The following is a 19,753-nucleotide window of genomic DNA, read 5'->3' on the forward strand; positions in this document are numbered from 1 at the left end:
TATCAGGTATATATAGGTATAAAAAGCTATGATTCAGGTTGTATAGGTATCAGGTTACATAGATATCTTATAACTCAACCTATAAAAGCATCTTGTAACTTTGACCTAAGTTATATAGGCATCAAACCAAGAACAGTGGAGAGGACCATACCAAGTCCTGACTACCCTTACCAAAACTGAAGTTGCTGGCAGAGAACCCTGAATTCACTGCTCCAGAGTTAAGAAGACCTCTGCTCCTGAAACAACTGGAAAACAGAAACCGAGACAATTCAGGATAATGTGATTTAAATTGTTCTTTTTGTACCTGTTATCTGCACAGTTGGTAACCATGATTCAGGTTTGGCCCCAAAATTTGCATGTGGCTTTAGTCCAAAATGCATCCAAAAGCTCTTCATAAAAATGGCATGTCAAGGTGGTATTGGATATGTGAACATGAGGTGTGGTAAGTTTTGCCCCTAGATCAAGATTGGGCCTGTGCCCTTGGGGCTGTAATTCCAGACATAATAATATTTGATCATATTGAGGATTATTGAACATATTGAAAAGCAAATTTCAGATGCAATTTTGGCCTTACAAGAAGAAATCCATGATTTATCTGGTACACACATTCTGCACAATCATTAACACTAGTTGTTCTTATGCAGATCAGAGTGAAAGAATTAATAAGGATTTGGTTGAAGTTTGGAAGCAAACTCAAATTTTACATCAGGTAACTTTCAAAAGGCTCATTGAACTTTGAATATACCTTCCATACACTCACTTCATGGTTACTGAACTGGGCCTGGATAAAAGGAACAGTTCATGCTACTTATATCTGTAGTTAGTCTTTGCATAATAGCTGGCCGTATGATGCGATGCTGTGGTTCAATGTAAAGAGTAGAGACTAGACAAGACTAAAGGGGGGAATGCTGCCAGAATGATTTTTGCTTATATATTCTCTATATTCTTTACACATATATTCTAGCTCTATTGTTGTGTAGTTATATAATTACTAGCTAGCCCCAGTACTTTTTCCAACCCTGATAGGCAGAAAGACAAATCACATAGGCCTCAGTCCTATCTTGGTTCTTCCTGGGAACTAATGCACGCCTCGGCTGGGTTTTGGGATATCCTCGGCTGGCTGTCGCAGGTCTGAATAGCGCAGTCCTGTTCAGCACAGCCTGCCTGGGCTCCCAGGCAGCTCCCAGTCGCAGGCTACCTTAGCAAGCTTCGCTCTTAAGTGAGACTAGCTCTTTAGCAATTATCAGCTCATTTGTGATTTCAGCTCTTTAGCTTGCTACGTGCCTTTGGCAGACAAAGGGAGAGAGAGGAGAAGTCTGTGTGAGGTTCCACAGAGATGTCTTTATTGGAGTCTTCTGAGAAGGTTCTCAGGGACAGCTCTTCTACTGAGCTGGGAAAAAGTAGCTCTTTATATAGGGTACAGGAGTTTTAGAAATTGTCCAATAGTAGGGGTCGAGGGGAAAGTGACCCATAGTCTTACAGAGAGATAACAAGGGTCCGAAGGTGGAAGAGGGGCTTCTTAGGTCCAGTCATCATGACTAGGCATTTCATATCTTAGGCTGCTGAACACCATGGAGGCATTGCAGGTCCTGTGCCTGATACAAGAAACCAAGGTTGAGACCAGCTCTTCGAGACATATTTTCATAAACAAAGTTTATTTCCCATCTGAGTGGGGAGGATTTAGGAGAGACTTGAACTGGAGGGAAATTGCCTAACCACTTATGTCTCTAATTGGTGATTTTTGTCAATTATGCTAATTTGCTAAAGTTATAAAACTGTATTCACCCTGTGTGGGGGTGGGCATTTTGTGGACATTTTCCATATCTGCCCCTGGAGGCCTCCAATAAAGACCAACCTTTATATTACCTCCTATACTAATATTATCTCAAAAGTGTGTTGTTTCATTTCTAGGTTCTTTAAGGCATTGATATGTATAAGTAAAACAAAAAATTTATTGTTAGTGTAATTGAAAACTTGAGAGTCTAATCATTATTAGTCTGGATCTAATTGTTACATGAAAAGAAAAAAACATGTATTTCAAATTGAAATACACACACCCCCACACACCTCCACCCCCACCCTTCTTAGTTTCTGTTCCTTTCCCTGGTGTTATGCTTGCTCTTTTACTGCTCTCCATGGCCAGGAGGAATATGATGTTCATGTTGACGGCTTTTTTGGTTGTTTTCTTCCTCACTCTAGGATTCAATTTGGGTCATGTTTATGCTTGCTAATACCCTTTTACACCTTTCTCTTTGTTGGTGAATGAAACATGCAAGTAACCTTCATGCATAGCAGCTGACCACACCCCTGTCTTTACTGCATATTGTTACCTATTAACCAAATTACAAATGCTTGAAGTGTAAGTTATTAGCCACACAACTCCTTTTATTGTTTTACTGTATTACCAGTGATAGTTATACAGGGCCTAAAAAATAGGAAAAGAACAATTAAAAATAGTTTCTGAAAGTTTTCCTGTCCCCAAATCCAAAACAAAGAATGCTTCATAAACTTTTCATGAATAACACACCCCCAAATAAAGAAAAAAGAACTAAGAAAGAATTAAGACAGTCACCTGTTGGGTAGTTATGCTTGCTTTCCCTTTAAGGCCTTAAATGCTTATACCCAGAAATCTCACTTTGTCAGTGCTGATATAAAATTCTGTCACAGCACAAATTAAACAAAAACAGTTTGCAAAAGAAAAAAAAAAAGCTGTAAATCAAGTAGCTTGCTAATCAAAGGAAGATGTATTACTGTTTGAACATTTGAGTGAGATCAGTTTTTTGTTTGCAACAGAAACAAAGCAATACAAAAGCAGAAAACTTGAGTATACTAAATTTGCAAATAGGTTTTTCAACAAGGAACACTTTTAAAGCTTGAGATAAAATTGTTGTCTTGCTCCTTCCACCTTTTAATTTCAAGGCACACTCATACATAGGCACAATCCCACTTTGCATTTGGTCATTTTACACTGAAGTTTAATATTCAGTAGCTATTGATGAATGAGATAATGCTCATGTTAAAGCTGAGTGGTAATATGGTTGACAAAATAGTTTGTGTAGGCTCAGTTTAAAACTTGAGGTTCAGAAAGAAAGTCATCCTAATCAAAAATTGGCAGCTTCTGTTTAAACTCCAAAGATAATTTAGAGCCCCAAGACATTTGGAAGCTCAGTTTTTAACCCTCTGTAGTGTTTCAAACAAAAGAATTAGCTTTCATTTGCTCCTTCTTTATTTTCAAATTATACAATGTGCAGCATAAAATTTGATTATTGTGAGTATTGGGAAATATTTGAAATTATAGAATAAGCTACTGGACCAATATACAGATATTTTTTTACTTTGCATTTTTCTAGATATTCCACTATGGGTAAATTTATCCACCAATATATAAATACTTTAACTTGTTTAGAAGTATATTGAATTGCATCAAGATTTAGATATATTGCTATTTACCCCATAAATACTCAAGGTTGTTCATAAGACTAATTACCTTCCACACTAAGCAGCCACTAACAATATCATCCATCTCTCTACTGAAATGGCTGCTTTGAATTCTCTTCAAGTTTCATGGTACTACATATTATTTACAAAAAGTTCCATAAATTAACCTATTTCCAGAGACAAAGTGATCTAAAATGTACAAATACCCAAGTGAATAGAGGTGTTTCAAAGGAAGGTAACATTTCTCATAATAGCTTTAGCAAGAATTCGTATGTTGCATTGATTATGCCCCAGGACAGGACAGAACGATGGTAATTCAGATGGACTCCTCTGAAAAGATGCATCAATTTTTTATCACGTTCTAGCCATATTGTCACAAAAACTTTTGAAAAAGACTGAAATTCACCACCAATTTGAGATTGCATGCGAGTTTTTACAACATTCATTGGGAAAAATAAGGATCCCAGTAAGGCACCCAACAGCCCACCACAGATAAAGTCATTGACCAAGTGAGTGCTATGAGAAGTTGCTTCAGGCAGACAATGTTTGATAGGTCCTCGTAGGCCAAAGAAGAGGATATTACTGCTTCCATTCCGGAGCAGAATAGGCACCAAACCCCGATAATATTCTCTAATCCCATAGACTTTTAGTACCTTGAAAGCCTGGTAAGTGTTTGTAAATTTGTCATGATGTTTGTAGTCTTGAAGCAAAGTCTGGACTCGTTCAAAAGGTGTAAGAAGGGCTTCTGTGGTCCCTGCAAGCACTGCTGCCATGCTGCAAGTTAGAAGTTCAGGTGCACTTGTATGACTATGGAGCAAGGAGGAGAAATCTTCATACAAGCCAAACATTAGAGCCAGGGTAGTTGTTTTTTGCATTAATGGAGGAAGGATTCCACGATAGAGATTTCGAATTCCATCTTTCTGCAGCTGATGTACTGCATCCTTTGTTTTCAAGCCATACAACTGTTGTCGAAAGAGGACCTTCTGGATGGGAAAGGTGACTACTATATTGGTGAAGGCTGCACAATAGCCACAAAGATAATGTTTACCAGCGTTACCCTTTATGTGATGGCTCATATCTTGCTTTGAATTTGTTGGGACACAATCTTGTGAATCCATCTTTTTTTCCCCCTCAATATATATCTTAGATTTCTTTTCCTATGTCAAAAAAAGAAAAAAAGTATGTGAACAAAATGACATGTGACAGTTTTTTTAGTTTACATACACACATCATGTTTACACTGTTCAACATCACACTGTGCGGCATTTTACGTCCTGAAGAAAATTCATCAAATTCAGTGGAACAGTGTGACAAACTGTCATCAACTGATAGATGATGCAAAATGCACAATTTTCTACACTACATCCAAGGGCCTGAAAAACTAGATATTTTTCCTCCCTTTATGTTTTGTTGATTAGAACCAAACTAAATTAAAACAAATAGACATATGAACCCCTCCAGTGCCACCTTACAACTGAAAATGTGAGGGAGAAATAGGAAGTTTGCCCATTAAGTTGCCAGTACAGTATGCCAAGGAATTCAAACACTGAATGATCTATTCTAACACTAGTAAGATACAATACAAGTTACCAAGCTTTTGGAAAACACACACACTACACACAGCTCAGCATTACAAATTCTGATCGTTCCTGCCTGTATTTCCCTGTGGTAGACAGCAATGAATAATTTAAATAGGAATTTAATAATCAGCATTCGTTTACTATAGAGTAGTAAAATAATATAGAAATGATAAAGAATACATTGAGCTCTGCTAGAGCTATGGTCCTGAAGGACACAGTGAAAAGAGTTTCATTAAATAAAACTGATAATTAGTCCTTAATAGGTGATACATTATCTGCCACTTGCATAATATTACACTCTTCAATGTTTTCCAAGGAACAGCACCATAGAAGTCATTTACAAAGGTTAAGTATTTTACCCTGTGTCACGATCCATCCTTACGAACGGGTTTCATGATGGTTTGTTAATTGATCTCAGAGTGCAAAAAACCGACACAGCAAGGGGATTTGCAGTAATAATCATAAACAAATGCACCTTTTATTGAATGACCACAGCAAATGCGATAGAGGGATTAAGGGAGAGAAAAAGATAGAGAAAGAGAGAGAAGAGAGAGAGAGAGAGAGGGGGATATAGCTACTTAACGTAGAGACAAAGTCCTTTGGTCCAGTCCAGCTGAGGATCCGCCTGTTATGTTGGGGAGATCTCGAAATCTCTAGCTAACTCAGAGGTTTTTATTATGATAACTCTATTGAAAATTGCGAGGGGGGGAAACAGATACAATAAAGAATAGATGTAACAGGTAGTCCATGTTCTCAGCAGTAAGTGAGAGCCATTGTCTTCTTGGTCCAGTGGTCATAACCTGCAGGCAAACATCTTGGTTTGGTCAGCTTACCTCCCCCACACACCTCTCCTCAGGTTAGAGGTTTCAGTCTCAGTCCTTGGGAGGAGGGGGAGCTTTTCCATAGGGGTTTCATGTCTCAGTCCTTGATGGAGAGGCTTCTCCCATCTCAGTCTGTCTGTCAATGTGGTTGTAAAAAAGGTGAGGGGTCTTCTGTGGGTACCACCAAAACCTTCCTCAGGAGAAGTCCAGCCAAGCTGAGATGTGGGGAAATTCCAGGGCCATTGTTGCAAAAAAGGGCAGAGTGCCCCTTTTTACCTTTCACTGGGCCCAGTGTAGCATACAGCAAACACACCTGTGAACAATAGCTTAGCAATGCCAGAGGCTGTGCCCAGGCCTCAGGGTCTTGGCAAGTGACCATCTCCAACAAGGCCAGAATTTCAGACAAGGGTCCTTTTTCTTCAGTGGTCCCAATCTCTGTCCCTTTCATGACGATCATGAGGCAGATGAGGGAAACTTCGGACAGAGACTTACACCCTGATATGAAGTCATACCAGTAGTGAGGAATTCACATTAGGGAGGTTGTACCACTTCATCTATACTAATATGTATTGTTTCTAGGATCAACTTAGTTCTATCTGCATATAGTAAAATAGCCACACCCACAACTAAGCCACAGTCTTATCTGGCACCCCACTTTTATATTAAGAGTTAAACCAACTCTGGATAAATGTGTCATTCAGTAATACATCCAAACCACAGGATACATAAGACTTTTGACTAGTTACCAGTTGTGTTGGTAATAGCAACCTCTGGCCAATATCACTTCTGATTTCTCTTGAGAAAAAAAAAAAAAGAGCTCTAACTCAGATTTATAAGGTACATATTTTCTCATGTAGTTTAAGTAAGTTGTCATTATTATGATTTGAGAACTTGTAATAATCAGGCAATGCAATTTTTCTCAGATGTGTTTATGACAGAACCTTTGCTTTCAGCTTTAATTTTGCAAGACCCAGCTGTATCACTGCACTGGTTTTGGCTGGGATACAGTTAAACTGGGAGGGAACACAGGTGGGACATCTGACTCCAACTGATCAAAGGGATATTCCATACCATATGACATCATGTTTAGGATATAAAGCTGATGGGAAGTAGTGAATTAATTCCTTGATTTGCTTTGCTTGCATGGCTTTTGGTTTACCATAGGGCACAAGAACCAGCAATCCCCAGGAGCAAGAAATCAGACAATGAAGGCAAGAGACTGGCATGGCTGAGTAAAATCAAAGGGAAGAAGCAAATGCACAGGCAGTGGAAACAAGGACAGGTAACCTGGAAAGAGTATAAAGTTTGGTTGTATAGAGATGGGGTGAGGAAGGCCAAGGCAAAGTTGGAACCAAACCTGGCAAGGGACACAAAGAATAGCAGGAAGGGCTTCTACTGGTACATTAAACAGACTATATAAATGAGCAGCTGGAGTGAGTGGAGTTTCCCCTGGGGAGGGATGAGGAGCTGACTAGGAGCTTATCAGTCAGGATTAAAGGGAGGGCAGGGACAGGTGACATTATCGTGGGGGACTGCTACAGGCATTAATCAGAAAAGGAAGGTCAAAGAAGGTGTAATGATAAACAGTACTAGAAAACTCGTAACAAAGGATGAGGAGAAGGCTGAGGTGCTTAACTTCATTGCCTCAAGTCTTTGATGGCAACCTCTCTCCCCACACCTCTTGAATGGATGGACAGCAGGATGGGGACTGGGGGAGCAAAGTCCCTCCCACTCTAAGAGATCAGGTTCATGGCTACCTGAGGAACCTGAATGTACATAAGTCTATGGGACTAGATAAGATGCATCCCATAGTCATTGGCTGATGGAGTTTCCAGGCCACTCTCCATGATATTCAAAAAGTCATGGCAGTCAGGTAAAGTCCCAGGTGACTGGAAAAAGGGAAACATTGTCCCCATCTTTAAAAAGTGCAGAAAGGAGGACCCTGGGAACTAGCAACCTGTCAGACTCACCTCTGTGCCTGGGAGGATCATGAAGCAGATCCTCTGGGAAGCTCTGCTGAGGCACATGGAGAACAGGAGGTGATCTGAGACAGCCAGCACAACTTCACCAAGGTCAAGTCCTGCCTGACCAATCTAGTGGCCTTCTATGATGGAGACACTCCATCAGTGGACAAGGGAAGGGCTACAGATGTCATTTATCTGGATTTCTGTAAAGCCTTTGACATGGTCCCCCACAACATCCTTCTCTCTAAATTGGAGAGAGATGGATTGGATAGGTGGACTGTTAAAAGAATAAGAATGTGGTTTGACAGTCACATCCAGAAGGCAGTAGTCAATGGCTCAGAGTCCAGATGGAGATCAGTGACAAGTGGTGTCCCTCAGGGGTCTGTATTGGGACCAGTGCTATTTAATATCTTCATCAATGCCATAAACAAAGGGGATCGAGTGCACCCTCGGGAAATTTGCAGATGACACCAAGCTGAATGGTGCAGTTGACACACCTGAAGGTTGGGATGCCATCCAGAGGGACCTGGACAAGGTTGAGGAGTGGGCCCATGGGAATCTCATGAGGTTTAATAAGACCAAGTGCCAAGTGCTGCACCTGGGTTGGGGCAACTCCTGGTACTAATCCCTGTTGGGGGATGAACGGATTGAGAGCAGCCCTGCTGAGAAGGACTTGGGGGTGCTAGTGGATGAGAGGCTGGACATCAGCCAGCAATGTGTGCTCACAGCCCAGAAAGCAAATCATGTCATGGGCTGCATCCAAAGCACTGTGGCCAGCAGGGTGAGGGAGGGAATTCTACCCCTCTACTCTGATGAGACCCCATCTGAAGTGTTGCATCCAGCCCTGGGGTCCTCAGCAGAGGAAGAAGGCAGAGCTCTTAGAGCAAGTCCAGATGAGGCTACCAAGATGATTAGAGGGATGGAGCACCTCTGCTATGAGGAAACGCTGAGAGAATTAGGATTATTTGGCCTGGAAAAGAGAAGGCTTCAGGGTGACCTAATTGCAGCCTTCCAGTACCTGAAGGGAGCCTACAAAAAAGATGGAGAGAAACTTTTTCCAAGGGCATGTGGTGATAGGACAAGGGGGAATAGCTTCAAACTGTCAGAGAGTAGGTTTAGATTAGATGCTAAGAAGAAAATCTTTACTGTGAGAGTTGTGAGGTGTGGTATTCACATGCCCTCTGAACAGAGAGAGATTTAGCTTTCTCAGGATTCTCCTGAGAAAGGCTGTGAGAGAAGTAGAGAAAATAATAATCAAAACAATTCTTATCTCATTTACTGCCCCTGTGTTTGTACCCATGTAGAATGTGTTCTAGAGATTGTTTACCCAAAGTGATTGCTTAATTAGATTCTAGTGATAGTGTTTTAGATTCATTAACCAATTAGATCCGTGTGTGTGTCAGGACTCTCAAGCAGAGAGTCACAGGTTTTCTAGTTAGTTAGTTAGTGATAGTTCTTGTTAGTGTAATATAGTGTAATATAGTTATAGTATAATAAAGTAATTAATTAGCCTTCTGATATCATGGAGTTCTGTGCATCATTCTTCCTACCTGTTTGGCATCATAGCACCGATAGTGAGGCACTGGTACAGGTTGTCCAGAGAAATTGTGGATGCCCCATCCCTAGAGGTATTCAAGGCTGGGTTGGATGGGGTCTGAGCGACCTGATCTAGTGGAAGGTTCCCTGCCCATGGCAGAGGGGTTGGAACTAGATGATTTTTAAGGTCCTTTCCAACCCAAGCCATTGTATGATTCTATGATTAAACTGTCTTTATCTCAACCCACAAGTTTTCCCACTTTTACTCTTCTGATTCTCCTCCCATTCCCACTCAGTGGGTCAGTGAGCAAATGGCTGCATGGCGCTTGGATACTGGCTGGGGTTAAACCACAACAGCCCTTTTTGGTGCCCAGTGAGGGGCTCAAAGGGTTCAGGATAATGATGGATTTGATTGGGATGTGATAGATGGAATTTATATCTGTTAGTGCTGATGCCTTAAGTTTTAGCTTTCATATTTTTCAGATTCTGTGCTGCTTTAGTGTGTAGCTCTGAGCTTCATATTAAGTGTTAGCAAGGTCTTTTCACAGGGTAGGTAGACAAAACAATCCTTTTCCAGCTTGACCAAGGACAACCGCTACAAGCTCCAGGCCAAAAAGTATAAACAACGGTGAATTGAAGAGAGAAAAACAAGGAGGATGGAACTTCATAACCTAAAGCTTTAATTGGACAATTAACTCCAATATGCAAATGGACCAGAGTTTGTGACTGGTTGTCCATTTTGTGACCATTTTGGGTCCATCTTGGGTGTAGCCCTGGCTGGGCTCTTGTACTGCCTAAGCTGTATCCATTGAGGCCTTTTAATAAATACCTACTGTATTCTTTAACTCTGTCTAGCTTCTGTTCTAGGTCAGCCTTCTCAAGGCATCAGTGCTCTTTAGCTTTCAATGGGCAGGCTCCTGTACTTGCCATGGGGCTTGCTTGCCTAACTGTATATCAGAGTCTATTACTCATGGCTGCTTTTTGCTGCTCGATGTGCTGCTCATCTGCTCATCTTCTTACTCTGCTGTGCCTGGGAACATTTGGATAACAGCAATAGCCATGTGCATGCGCTGGCAGATGGCCTGGGCATCATTGCTGTTTCTGTGCTGCTGTACTGGACAGGCTAGAACTCCAGTGTGAATTCAAGTTGAAGGGACTGTGGATGAGTCCACACAGGAACAGGACACCCTGAAGTGTCTGTGGCCATGGATAAATCCATACCAGAGCTGGTAAATCTCAAAGCATATGTGCCTGTGGTTATGTCTGTGCCATAGCAGGTACATCTTGAAGCATCAGTGGCTGTGCATGAGGTCATACTGGAGGACCTCAAAATGTGTGGCCATGAATAAGCCCATGACATAGCAGGTACACCCCTGGAGGGACTGCAGCCTGGGCCTTTTAAATGATTATTTGATTTTTGGTTGAGTTGGTTACTTTAGATGGTAGTTGGGGGAGGTGGCTTGGATTTAATTAGTTAGGCTAGAACTTAGTAGTAGTAGTTCGCCGGGATTGCAGGCAGGGGTGGGGTGGTCTTTTTTTTTTCATGTTTGATGGTTGTGGCTAACTTCTACTGGGTAAAACCTCCGTTCTGACCCAGGGCTGCTCCTGGGGTGTAGCGGGTGTGGCTGGGTTTCGGGTTGGGGAGTTGTAGAAAGTAGTTAGATGTTAGTAAGGTTGGTTCTATCTGGCCTGCGGCATCCCCTCTCCCTGCCTGGGAGTAGATGGGGGAAGGGAGGGGGAACCGGCAGGCAGCCCAGGGAAAGGGGGCCCAGCCCCGCGGCAGGGCCAGTTGGCCCGGCCCAGGACGGGGCCTGCCCAGCTATGTTACTTCGCTCCGTACCGGGAAGGAAAGAGAAAGTTCCCGGGTTTTTTTGTTTTTAACATGTGTCTTTCACAGAGCTGTGTCTAGCTCCTTAGTGGTTTAATAGATTGTCAGTTATACAAAAAGCTTCTGCATCACTTCCTTAAATTTTCCTCCTCTTCTAAACCACAACACTCTACCTTTCGCATCTGTGAAATATACATGCTAAAGAATTATTATTAAAATTACATTCCATGTATAACTTCTACCTAGAACAATAAAACTAACTAAATTAAGTAAAGGGAAAAAAAATTATACTAACCTCCACTCCTAGATTTTTTCCATAATTACAATAAAACTTTTTCACTATCATTCTACTTAATTTTATTATTTAATACCTGCTTCACTATTTATTTCTCTAAATAAATTCTTCATCTCACAGCGTTTATAAATTGCCTGTATTTTTTCCTAAAAGATGTGGTGGTTTCAGTTTGAAACCGGGCAGAAGTACCAATTTTGTGTAGTGGTTTTGTTTTGTTAATTTTAGATTTCTTTAATTTTGAGATTTTTCAGTTAATGTGTTGATGAGTGTGGTGGGTTTTAGTGTTGGATAATTATTAAGGTATTTACTTCTTGTGAGATAGGATAAGGAGAAAGGTTAAGTAAGTTCAAAACTTTAAAAGGGTATAAAGAAAATTTTATTAAAAGTAATTAAAGGGAAAAAGTAGTAAGAATTAAAATAAACTCTTTAGAATACTTTTTCTCCCTTTATAACTTTTTTTTTTACTGATAATGTAAAGAAACTAAATCTAAGGTTTCTAGTTAGTTTACTACTTTTAAAATAGTTCTTTTTTAGTTTACTTAGGGAGAGAAGTCTCTCTTGTTAAGGTTACGGAGACTTCTTCACAAGAGGGAAAAATAGTTTTTTTGTGGTTCTTAATTTTGTTACAAATAACAGCTGTTTGGGGAACCCTGCTATTGTGAAGTTTTTCTTATAAGCCTTCTCACAGCTTGTTGATGGGCCATGTTATAGTTGGATAATGAGATGACTGGCTCTCTCAATTAAGGGATAAATATTGTGTGACTATTAAGAGAAGCTTTAGTGATGTATAGTTATGTTATTGTAGTTTAGATGTCCTCTGTTCTCCCCATAGTTCCCTTTTTCACCCCCCTCTATATTGTTGCCATCAGACAGCCTGGATTGTCTAGTACAGGTAGAAAGAAGGCATGCACACGTGCCCATTGCATGGGGCAGTTGGGAATGGAAAAGCTTGTTGCTTAGGGGGTGCGGCATGACAACACCTGACCTCCAATCAAGTTACAAGAAAGCAGTCTCCAGCAGTAAACGGCAAAGAAGAGCGGACTGACAGACTTTGGGAGGGGCTAGGGTTGGCTGATGCAACCCCCAGGGGTATAAAAGACTGAGCATCCATCTTGAAGATGAACTAGCCATGTGGTAGGCAGCCACAAAGGCAGTTCTCAGTGCTGTTAATTTTTCCTTAATTAGTCCTTCTGTTGTACTTTTGTTAAGGTTTAAAAAACCTTTTAAAAGTTTTTCAAAGTGAGCAGTTTTCTCTCATAGCCATGTCGACTTATGGGGTATTGTTTTAAAGATACGTTGTTTAAAGGTAGAAGTTTTTATTATTTATCTTTAAAATAATCTTTATTTCTGGGAACAGAAGTTTTCTTTTTCTTTTCCTGGAAGTAAAGGACTACTTTTTTTTTTTTCTGTTTAAACTTTTCATGGGATTACAGCTATTTTAAGATCTACTTATTTTAGTATGGAGGCTTTTCTTCAACATTAATTTGAACACTTTCATTTCCCCATAGTTTTATGTGTTATAGGAAAAAAGAATCTTTTCTCTGTAGTTTATAAGAGGATTTCAGTTTTAAAAACAAGGGGGTTTTTATGCTTTTTATCTGGGATTTAACTTTTTTTTACTGATTTTGGTATTTTTATGTTGTTCTTTTGTTTGTATCTTGTTTTTTTCTTTTATTTGAGGGAAGATTGAAGTACTGAAAGGGTTACTATTACGCTTGGGCCCTTTAAATGGTTATTTGATCCTTGGTTGAGTTGGGTACTTTAGATGGTAGTTGGGGGAAGTGGCTTGGATTTAATTAGTTAGGCTAGAACTTAGTAGTAGTACACCGGGGTTGAGGGGTGAGGGGGTAGTCTTTTTTTTTTTCATATTTAGTAGTTATAAGTAACTTCTACAGAGTAAGATCCCGGTACCAACCCAGGACTGCTCCCGGGGTGTAACAAGTACAGCTAGGTTTCGGATTATGGACTTGTAGAAAATCGTTAGATGTTAATAAAGTTAGTTCTATCTAGCCCACAACACCCCCTCTCCCTACCTAAAAGTAAATAAAAGAAAGGAAAGGGAACCAGCAAGCAACCCAAAGAAAAAGAACCCAACCCCGCAACAAGACCGGTAAACCCAGCCAGAAACAGAACCTGCCCAACCATATTACTTCACTCCTAACAAAAAAAAAAAAAATTCCCAAGTTTTTTTATTTTTGACAGATATATTTCACAAAAACATATCTAACTCCTTAATAATTTGATAAATTATCAATTACATAAAAAACTTCCACATCACTTCCTTAAATTTTCCTCCTATTCTAAACCACAACACATGGGTAAGGTCATATTGGAAAAGGTTTACTTCCAAAGGGACTGTAGTGGTGGGTAAGGCCATGCTGGAGCAGGTGCACCTCAAAGTGACTGTAGTCTGTGGATAAGTCTAAGCCAGAGGAATTACTATAGCAGGAACCACCCAAACCAGTGGAGGAAAAGTCTTACAAGAAGCAGTTGCAGTGCAGCAGTGACCCTATCTGAGCTACATTTGGTGCCCAGTAACTCCACACAACACACCACCTCTCTTGTCCTGAGTGACCACCAGAACAGGTGGACTAAATGAGCACAATGGACATTTTGTGGATGTTTTGTGGACATTTTACAGGGGTGGGTCGTGGACCACAAGTGTAGGAGTACATGAGCTGCTTCCAAATTAAAGTTTATTACAGGGGAATCAGTTCTTGGAAGATTTGGATTACCTGTTCTTCTAAAGTTCTTCTAAGCCTTCTGATGTTTACATTTTTGTAATGGAGTTTCTCACACACTTTTCATGGAAATAATTACTGTTTTGCATTCCTTTCTGGAGGAGGAAAGAATTGATGGACTGTTGGTTTGACCAGTGTGACTGGAGAGGTGGCAATTTCATCCTCCAATCCGTGGTCACTTTTGGAATTCTATAAATATCGAGGTTGGGAAATCAATGGCCCCCTTTTTTACCTTGGACCTCTTAGAGTGCGAGTGTCATTCATTTTGTGTCGTATTTCGACACCTGTGTTCCCAATATGCACAAGTTTCTGCAGTCATCACAATAGTTAATTTCTGTGCAGAAGTCCACCCCACTCCCCCCCACCCCCCAGTTTAGAACACACTACAGGGGGACATAGACAATTCTATTTTTGACATGTAACAAGAAGATCATCTAGACCAGTGGTCTCCAAATTTTTTAATCATGCACCCCATCGTAAAAATGTTTTGAACGTGCACCCTGAATATATGTATATTTATTTATAAATTATACACATGTACTATTGTATTATTATGTGTTATTAATATGCACAAAAATAGAATTTAAAAAGTATGAGATAAAGATGTAATAAATACCGTATTAAAATAATTTTTATTTATTAACACTGCCAAAATATTCTCTTCCCATACCTCAATGGATTGTCTTGCACACTGACTTTAGAGACCACTGATCTAGACTGTAGTTGTGCTGTCTTTAGTAATCTAGCCAGAGACTGAACAAAAGTCCAGAATATTCCCTGATCCACGGTCCATCCTTTCAGGTTCCTATCACTTCCATACCATCCTGTGGTATATAATATCTAGTCCTTCTAAGAAGACTAAGAGTTCAGCAAAATTACCTGCCTAAATTATCATGGGTTTCAGAATGGCAAAATTCTAGCCACAAGAAATAAAAAAATATTTTGTACCAAACATCCCTTTATCTTTCTGTGTTCATAACACTGGTGACAGATGTTATGCTATGTGGTAAAAAGCTTATCTACACACCACAAAAAAAGAACAGAGAAAAAATGGGAGGTGGGGGAGCTTAAATAATATCCTACCCTGGCTCCTCCCAGGTCCATCACAGGAGACCTATCAGCCTATCAAAGGTCCAGCTCCACAAGCCCAGAAGAGTGCAGAGGTACAAAGGCAGGTGAGCAACCTAAATTAGGGACTCAGAAACAGGCACCCTGTCTGGGTCCCTCCCAGGACTGCACCAGGAGAGCCTCAGCTCCAGTATCCAGATGCAATATCCATCAAGATGAGTACAGGTAACAGAGGCAGCAAACAGATGCAGCAGTTTGCACAGCAGTCTCTGGGTTCTGCTTTGGGAGCTTCTGAGGACAGAGTCCAGGATCATTGGGGAAATCCTGGGAACCCTCTGAGAAACTTGAGGATGCCTGCTGCTATCAACTAAAGACAAGCTAAGGGAAGCTATGAGGATGTGGGCCCAAGGAAGCTCTAACAGCTTATAAAAGCATAGTCAGCTACCCCTGACATGGTGCCTGGAGCCTTTGTTAGTTACCTGCTGATTAGAGAGGGTCAAACTCTCTTTTAGCTGGTGCTAAGGAAAGGCCTATAAAGGAGCCAGGCCTGGAGTACAGCCTCCCAGAGGCAACAGCTGTTGCAGAGGGGTATCTTCATCACATTTCAAACCAGCCAATATGTTCTCAGGTATGGTGGTGACATGTCATAGGCCATATTCCTCAGCAGGTATTAGACTAGCTATCTCTGCCAGATAGAGCTTTAGATGGTGAATACAGTCTTGTAAGCATAGGCTGTAGGGAGTGCCTGGGGCCTTTCCCCAAGGATGGAAGAGGTGGCCTTGATAGTATAGGGATAAAATGTTTCTAAAATCATGGTATATTCAGGGGAGTTAGAAAGAAAGTTAGGCTTAGTAGGCCCTGGGAAAATGTTAAGGGTAGGCCCTGGGAAATTTTAAGCCTTGTGTTTGCCAGATCATGTGAAACTGCACCTGTGTAACCAGTATATGATAAATGATATAATTGTTTGATGAGATGATTGCTTAGTAATTTGATATAATTATTGTTTAGTCGTAAGAAGAATCATGAGAAACTATGTTCAAGGGTTTGAGGGGGATCACGAGAAACCCATGCTTGGATGAAATCAATGTATACAATAGAACAATGTAAGCTTAATAATTAATATGTAAGTTATATAACGATAAAATATAAAAACATGTTCATCTCGAACCCATGGCGAAGTCAATTTGGGTTTGTACACCCCTGACACCCAGAGCTCTTCAATAAAAGCACCTGCATATAATCATTCCGTGATTATGTGTTCCTGAACACTAACAGCCTTCTTTAGTCATCAAGTGGAGGAGTTAGACAAGAAAGTCAGCAGGCTGTGCAGCATCACATATAGAATCAGGATCTTCTCAGAGATACAACAGCTTTAAGAGCCCTGTACCCCAGCTGCAGTGGAAACACAGGCAAGAGTCTGTCCCTAGCAGGAATGTCAGGTGCAGCCGCAGGGAAAGGTGAAAAATTACTTCTGGCAACAAGGAGAAGGCTACCAGCTCCACCAGAAGGCTTGTAACTATGGAACAGATTCACTGCCCTCAAAACTGAGAAGGAGTTATGTGTGCTTTCAAGCAAATTACCTGGCCAACTGACTCTAAACCATGCAAGATCTACCAGGAGGTAGTGCTGAGTGGTGGTAGTGGGTGACTGCCTGCTGTGAGGGATGGAGACAACAATCTGCTGACCTGATGGTCATATAGAGAGGTTTGCTGCTTGCTGGAGGTGTGAATCTGACATGCAATGGAGAAACTGCTGAAGCTTGTCAGACCCTTTGACTATTATCCCCTTCATAGAATCATAGAAAGGCTTGAGTTGGAAGGGACTTTAATGATCATTGAGTTCCAAGTCCCCTGCCATGGGCAGAGAAGTCACCCACTAGATTAGGTTGCTCAGAGACCCCTTCAGCCTGGCCTTGAACACTTCCAGGCACAGGGCATCTACCTCTCTGGACAATCTGTTCCAGTGCTTCACCACTCTCACAGTAAAGAATTTCTTCCTAACTTCTAATCTTATTCTGTCCTCATTTATTTTAAAATTGTTTTCTCTTGTCCTATTGCTATCTGCCCATGTAAAAAGTGACTGTCCCTCTTTTTTATAAGCCCCCTTTAAGTACCAGAAGACTGCAATGAGGTCTTCCTGGAGCCTTCTCTTCTCCAGGCTGAACAGCCCCAACTCTCTCAGCCTGTCTTCATAGGAGAGGTGCTCCAGCTCTCTGATCATCTTTGCAGCCCTCCTCTGGACTTGTTCTGTCTTGTGCTGAGGGCCCCAGAGCTGAATACAGTACTTCAGGTAGAGTCTCACGGGGGCAGAGTAGAGAAGAATTACCTCCTTTGACCTGCTGGCTACACCTCTTTTGATGCAGCCCAGGGTGCAGTTGGCTGCCTGAGCTGCAAGCGCACATTACTGGCTCATGTCCAGCTTTTCATCCACCAGCACCCCCAAGTCCTTCTCTGCAGGGATGCTCTCAGTGAGTTTATTTCCCAGTCTGTACTCATGTCTGGGGTTGCTCCAACACAGGTGCAGCACCTTGAACTTGGACTCGTTGAACCTCAAGAGGTTCTCATGGGCCCACTTCTCAAGTTTATCCAGGTCTGTATGGATGGTATCCCTTCCTTCTGTTGTGTCACTTGCACTTCTCAGCTTCATGCCACCTGCAAACTAGATGAGGGTGCACTCAATCTCACTGTCTATGTCATTGATGAAGATATTGAAGAGCACCGGTCCCAAGACAGAGCCCTGAGGGACACTCATCACCAGCCTCCACCTGGACATAGAACCATTGACCACAACTCTCTGGCTGTGTCCATCCAGCCAATTACTTTTTTACCAAATAGTTCACTCTTCAAACTCATGTCTCTCCAATTTGGAGATAAGAATGTTGTGTGGGACTGTGTCAAAGGCTTTACAGAAATCTAGGTAGATGACATTGATCAGTCTTCCCTTATCAACCTTTGCAGTCACTCCATCATAGAAGGCCACCTGATTGGTCAGGCACAATTTGCCCTTGGTGAAGCTGTGCTGGCTGTCTCATATCACCTCCTCATCTTATATGTGCCTTAACATTACTTCCATGAGGATCTGCTCCGTGATCCTCCCAGGCACAGAGGTGAGACTCAACCATCTGCAGTTCCCTGGATCTTCTCTCCCCTTTTTAAAAACAGGAGCAATGTTTCCCTTTTTCCAGTCACCAGAGACTTTACCTGACTGCCATGACTTTTCAAATATGGTGGAGATTGGCTTGGTTACTACATCAGCCAGTTCCCTCAGGACCCTGGGATGCATCTCATCATAGACTTGTGGCTTTTCAGTTTCATCAACTGGAAGTTCCTGTACACTAATGCATGCAGTATAAGGAATAAACATGATGAGAAAGAGATCTGTGTGCAGTTGTAGGGCTGTGATATTGTTGGGATCATGGAGATGTGGTGGTATAGCTCCTGTATTTGGAATGTTGCAATGGAGGGAAACATACTCTTTAGGAAAAACAGGCTGGGAAAACAAGGAGAGTTGCCTTTTATGTAAGAGAGCATCTGGAATTCATGGAGTTCTGCATGGGGATTGATGATGAGCTAACTGCAAACTTATGGGCAAGGATTAAAGAGAAGACAGGTAAAGATGACATTATAGTGGGTGTCTTGTACAAGCCGCCTGACCAGGAAGAGCAAGCAGATGAGGCATTCTACAGACAGCTAGAAGTAGCCTCAGTTTTGCGGGTTCTGGTCTGCATGGGCAACTTGAGCCACCCTGATATCTGCTGGAGAGACAGCACATCAGGGCACAAGCAATCCAGGACATTCCTGGAGAACATCAATAACAGCTTCTCAACCCAAGTGATAGAGGAGTCAATGAGGAGAGGTGTCCTTATGGACCTCATATTCACAGAAAAAGAGGGTCTCATTGGGGATATGAAGGTAAAAAGCAACCTTGGCTGCAGTGACCATGAAATAGTGGAGTTCAGGATCCTCAAGGGGATGGAGTGGGGCGAAAAACCAAAAAACCAAGATCACAACCGTGGACTTCATGAGAGCAGACTGGTCTCTTCAGAGATCTGCTTGGAAGAGTCCCATGGGATAAGGCCCTGGAGGGGAGAGGGGGCCAAGAAAGTTGGTTGATGATATTCAAGAATCACCACCTCCAAGATCTAGACTAGTCCATCCCAACAAACAGGAAGTCAGGTGAAAATGCCAGGAGGTCTCTGTGGGTGAACAAGGAGGTCCTGGACATACTCAAACACAAAAAGGAAGCCTACAGAGGGTGGAAGCAGGGACAGACAACCTGGGAGGAATAAAGACACACCATCCCAGCATGCAGAGACATGTTAGGAAAGCTAAAGCCCAAATGGAATTGAATCTGGCCAGGGATGTTAAAGACAACAAGAAGGGTTTCTATAAGTACATAGGTGACAGAAGGAAGACTACAGAAAATGTGGGCTAGGGCTGAATGTGGATGGGGGCCCTGGTGACCCAGAACATGGAAAAATCT

General features: G+C 41.6%; 1 protein-coding gene across 1 annotated transcript in view; it reads right to left on the reverse strand.

Moving 5' to 3' along the window:
* Positions 1-2,352: 2,352 nt before the first annotated feature.
* LOC129132423 (mitochondrial nicotinamide adenine dinucleotide transporter SLC25A51-like) overlaps positions 2,353-19,753 on the reverse strand; it is a 62,949-nt gene continuing 45,548 nt past the window's right edge. Inside the window, exon 2 of the mRNA XM_054651494.1 lies at positions 2,353-4,595. Coding sequence (XP_054507469.1) covers positions 3,684-4,556 — 873 coding nt within the window. The 5' untranslated portion in view covers positions 4,557-4,595 and the 3' untranslated portion in view covers positions 2,353-3,683. The remainder of the gene's footprint in view (positions 4,596-19,753) is intronic.

The sequence above is a fragment of the Agelaius phoeniceus genome, chromosome W (genome assembly GCF_051311805.1).
Source record: "Agelaius phoeniceus isolate bAgePho1 chromosome W, bAgePho1.hap1, whole genome shotgun sequence".
NCBI classification, from domain to species: Eukaryota; Metazoa; Chordata; class Aves; order Passeriformes; family Icteridae; genus Agelaius; species Agelaius phoeniceus.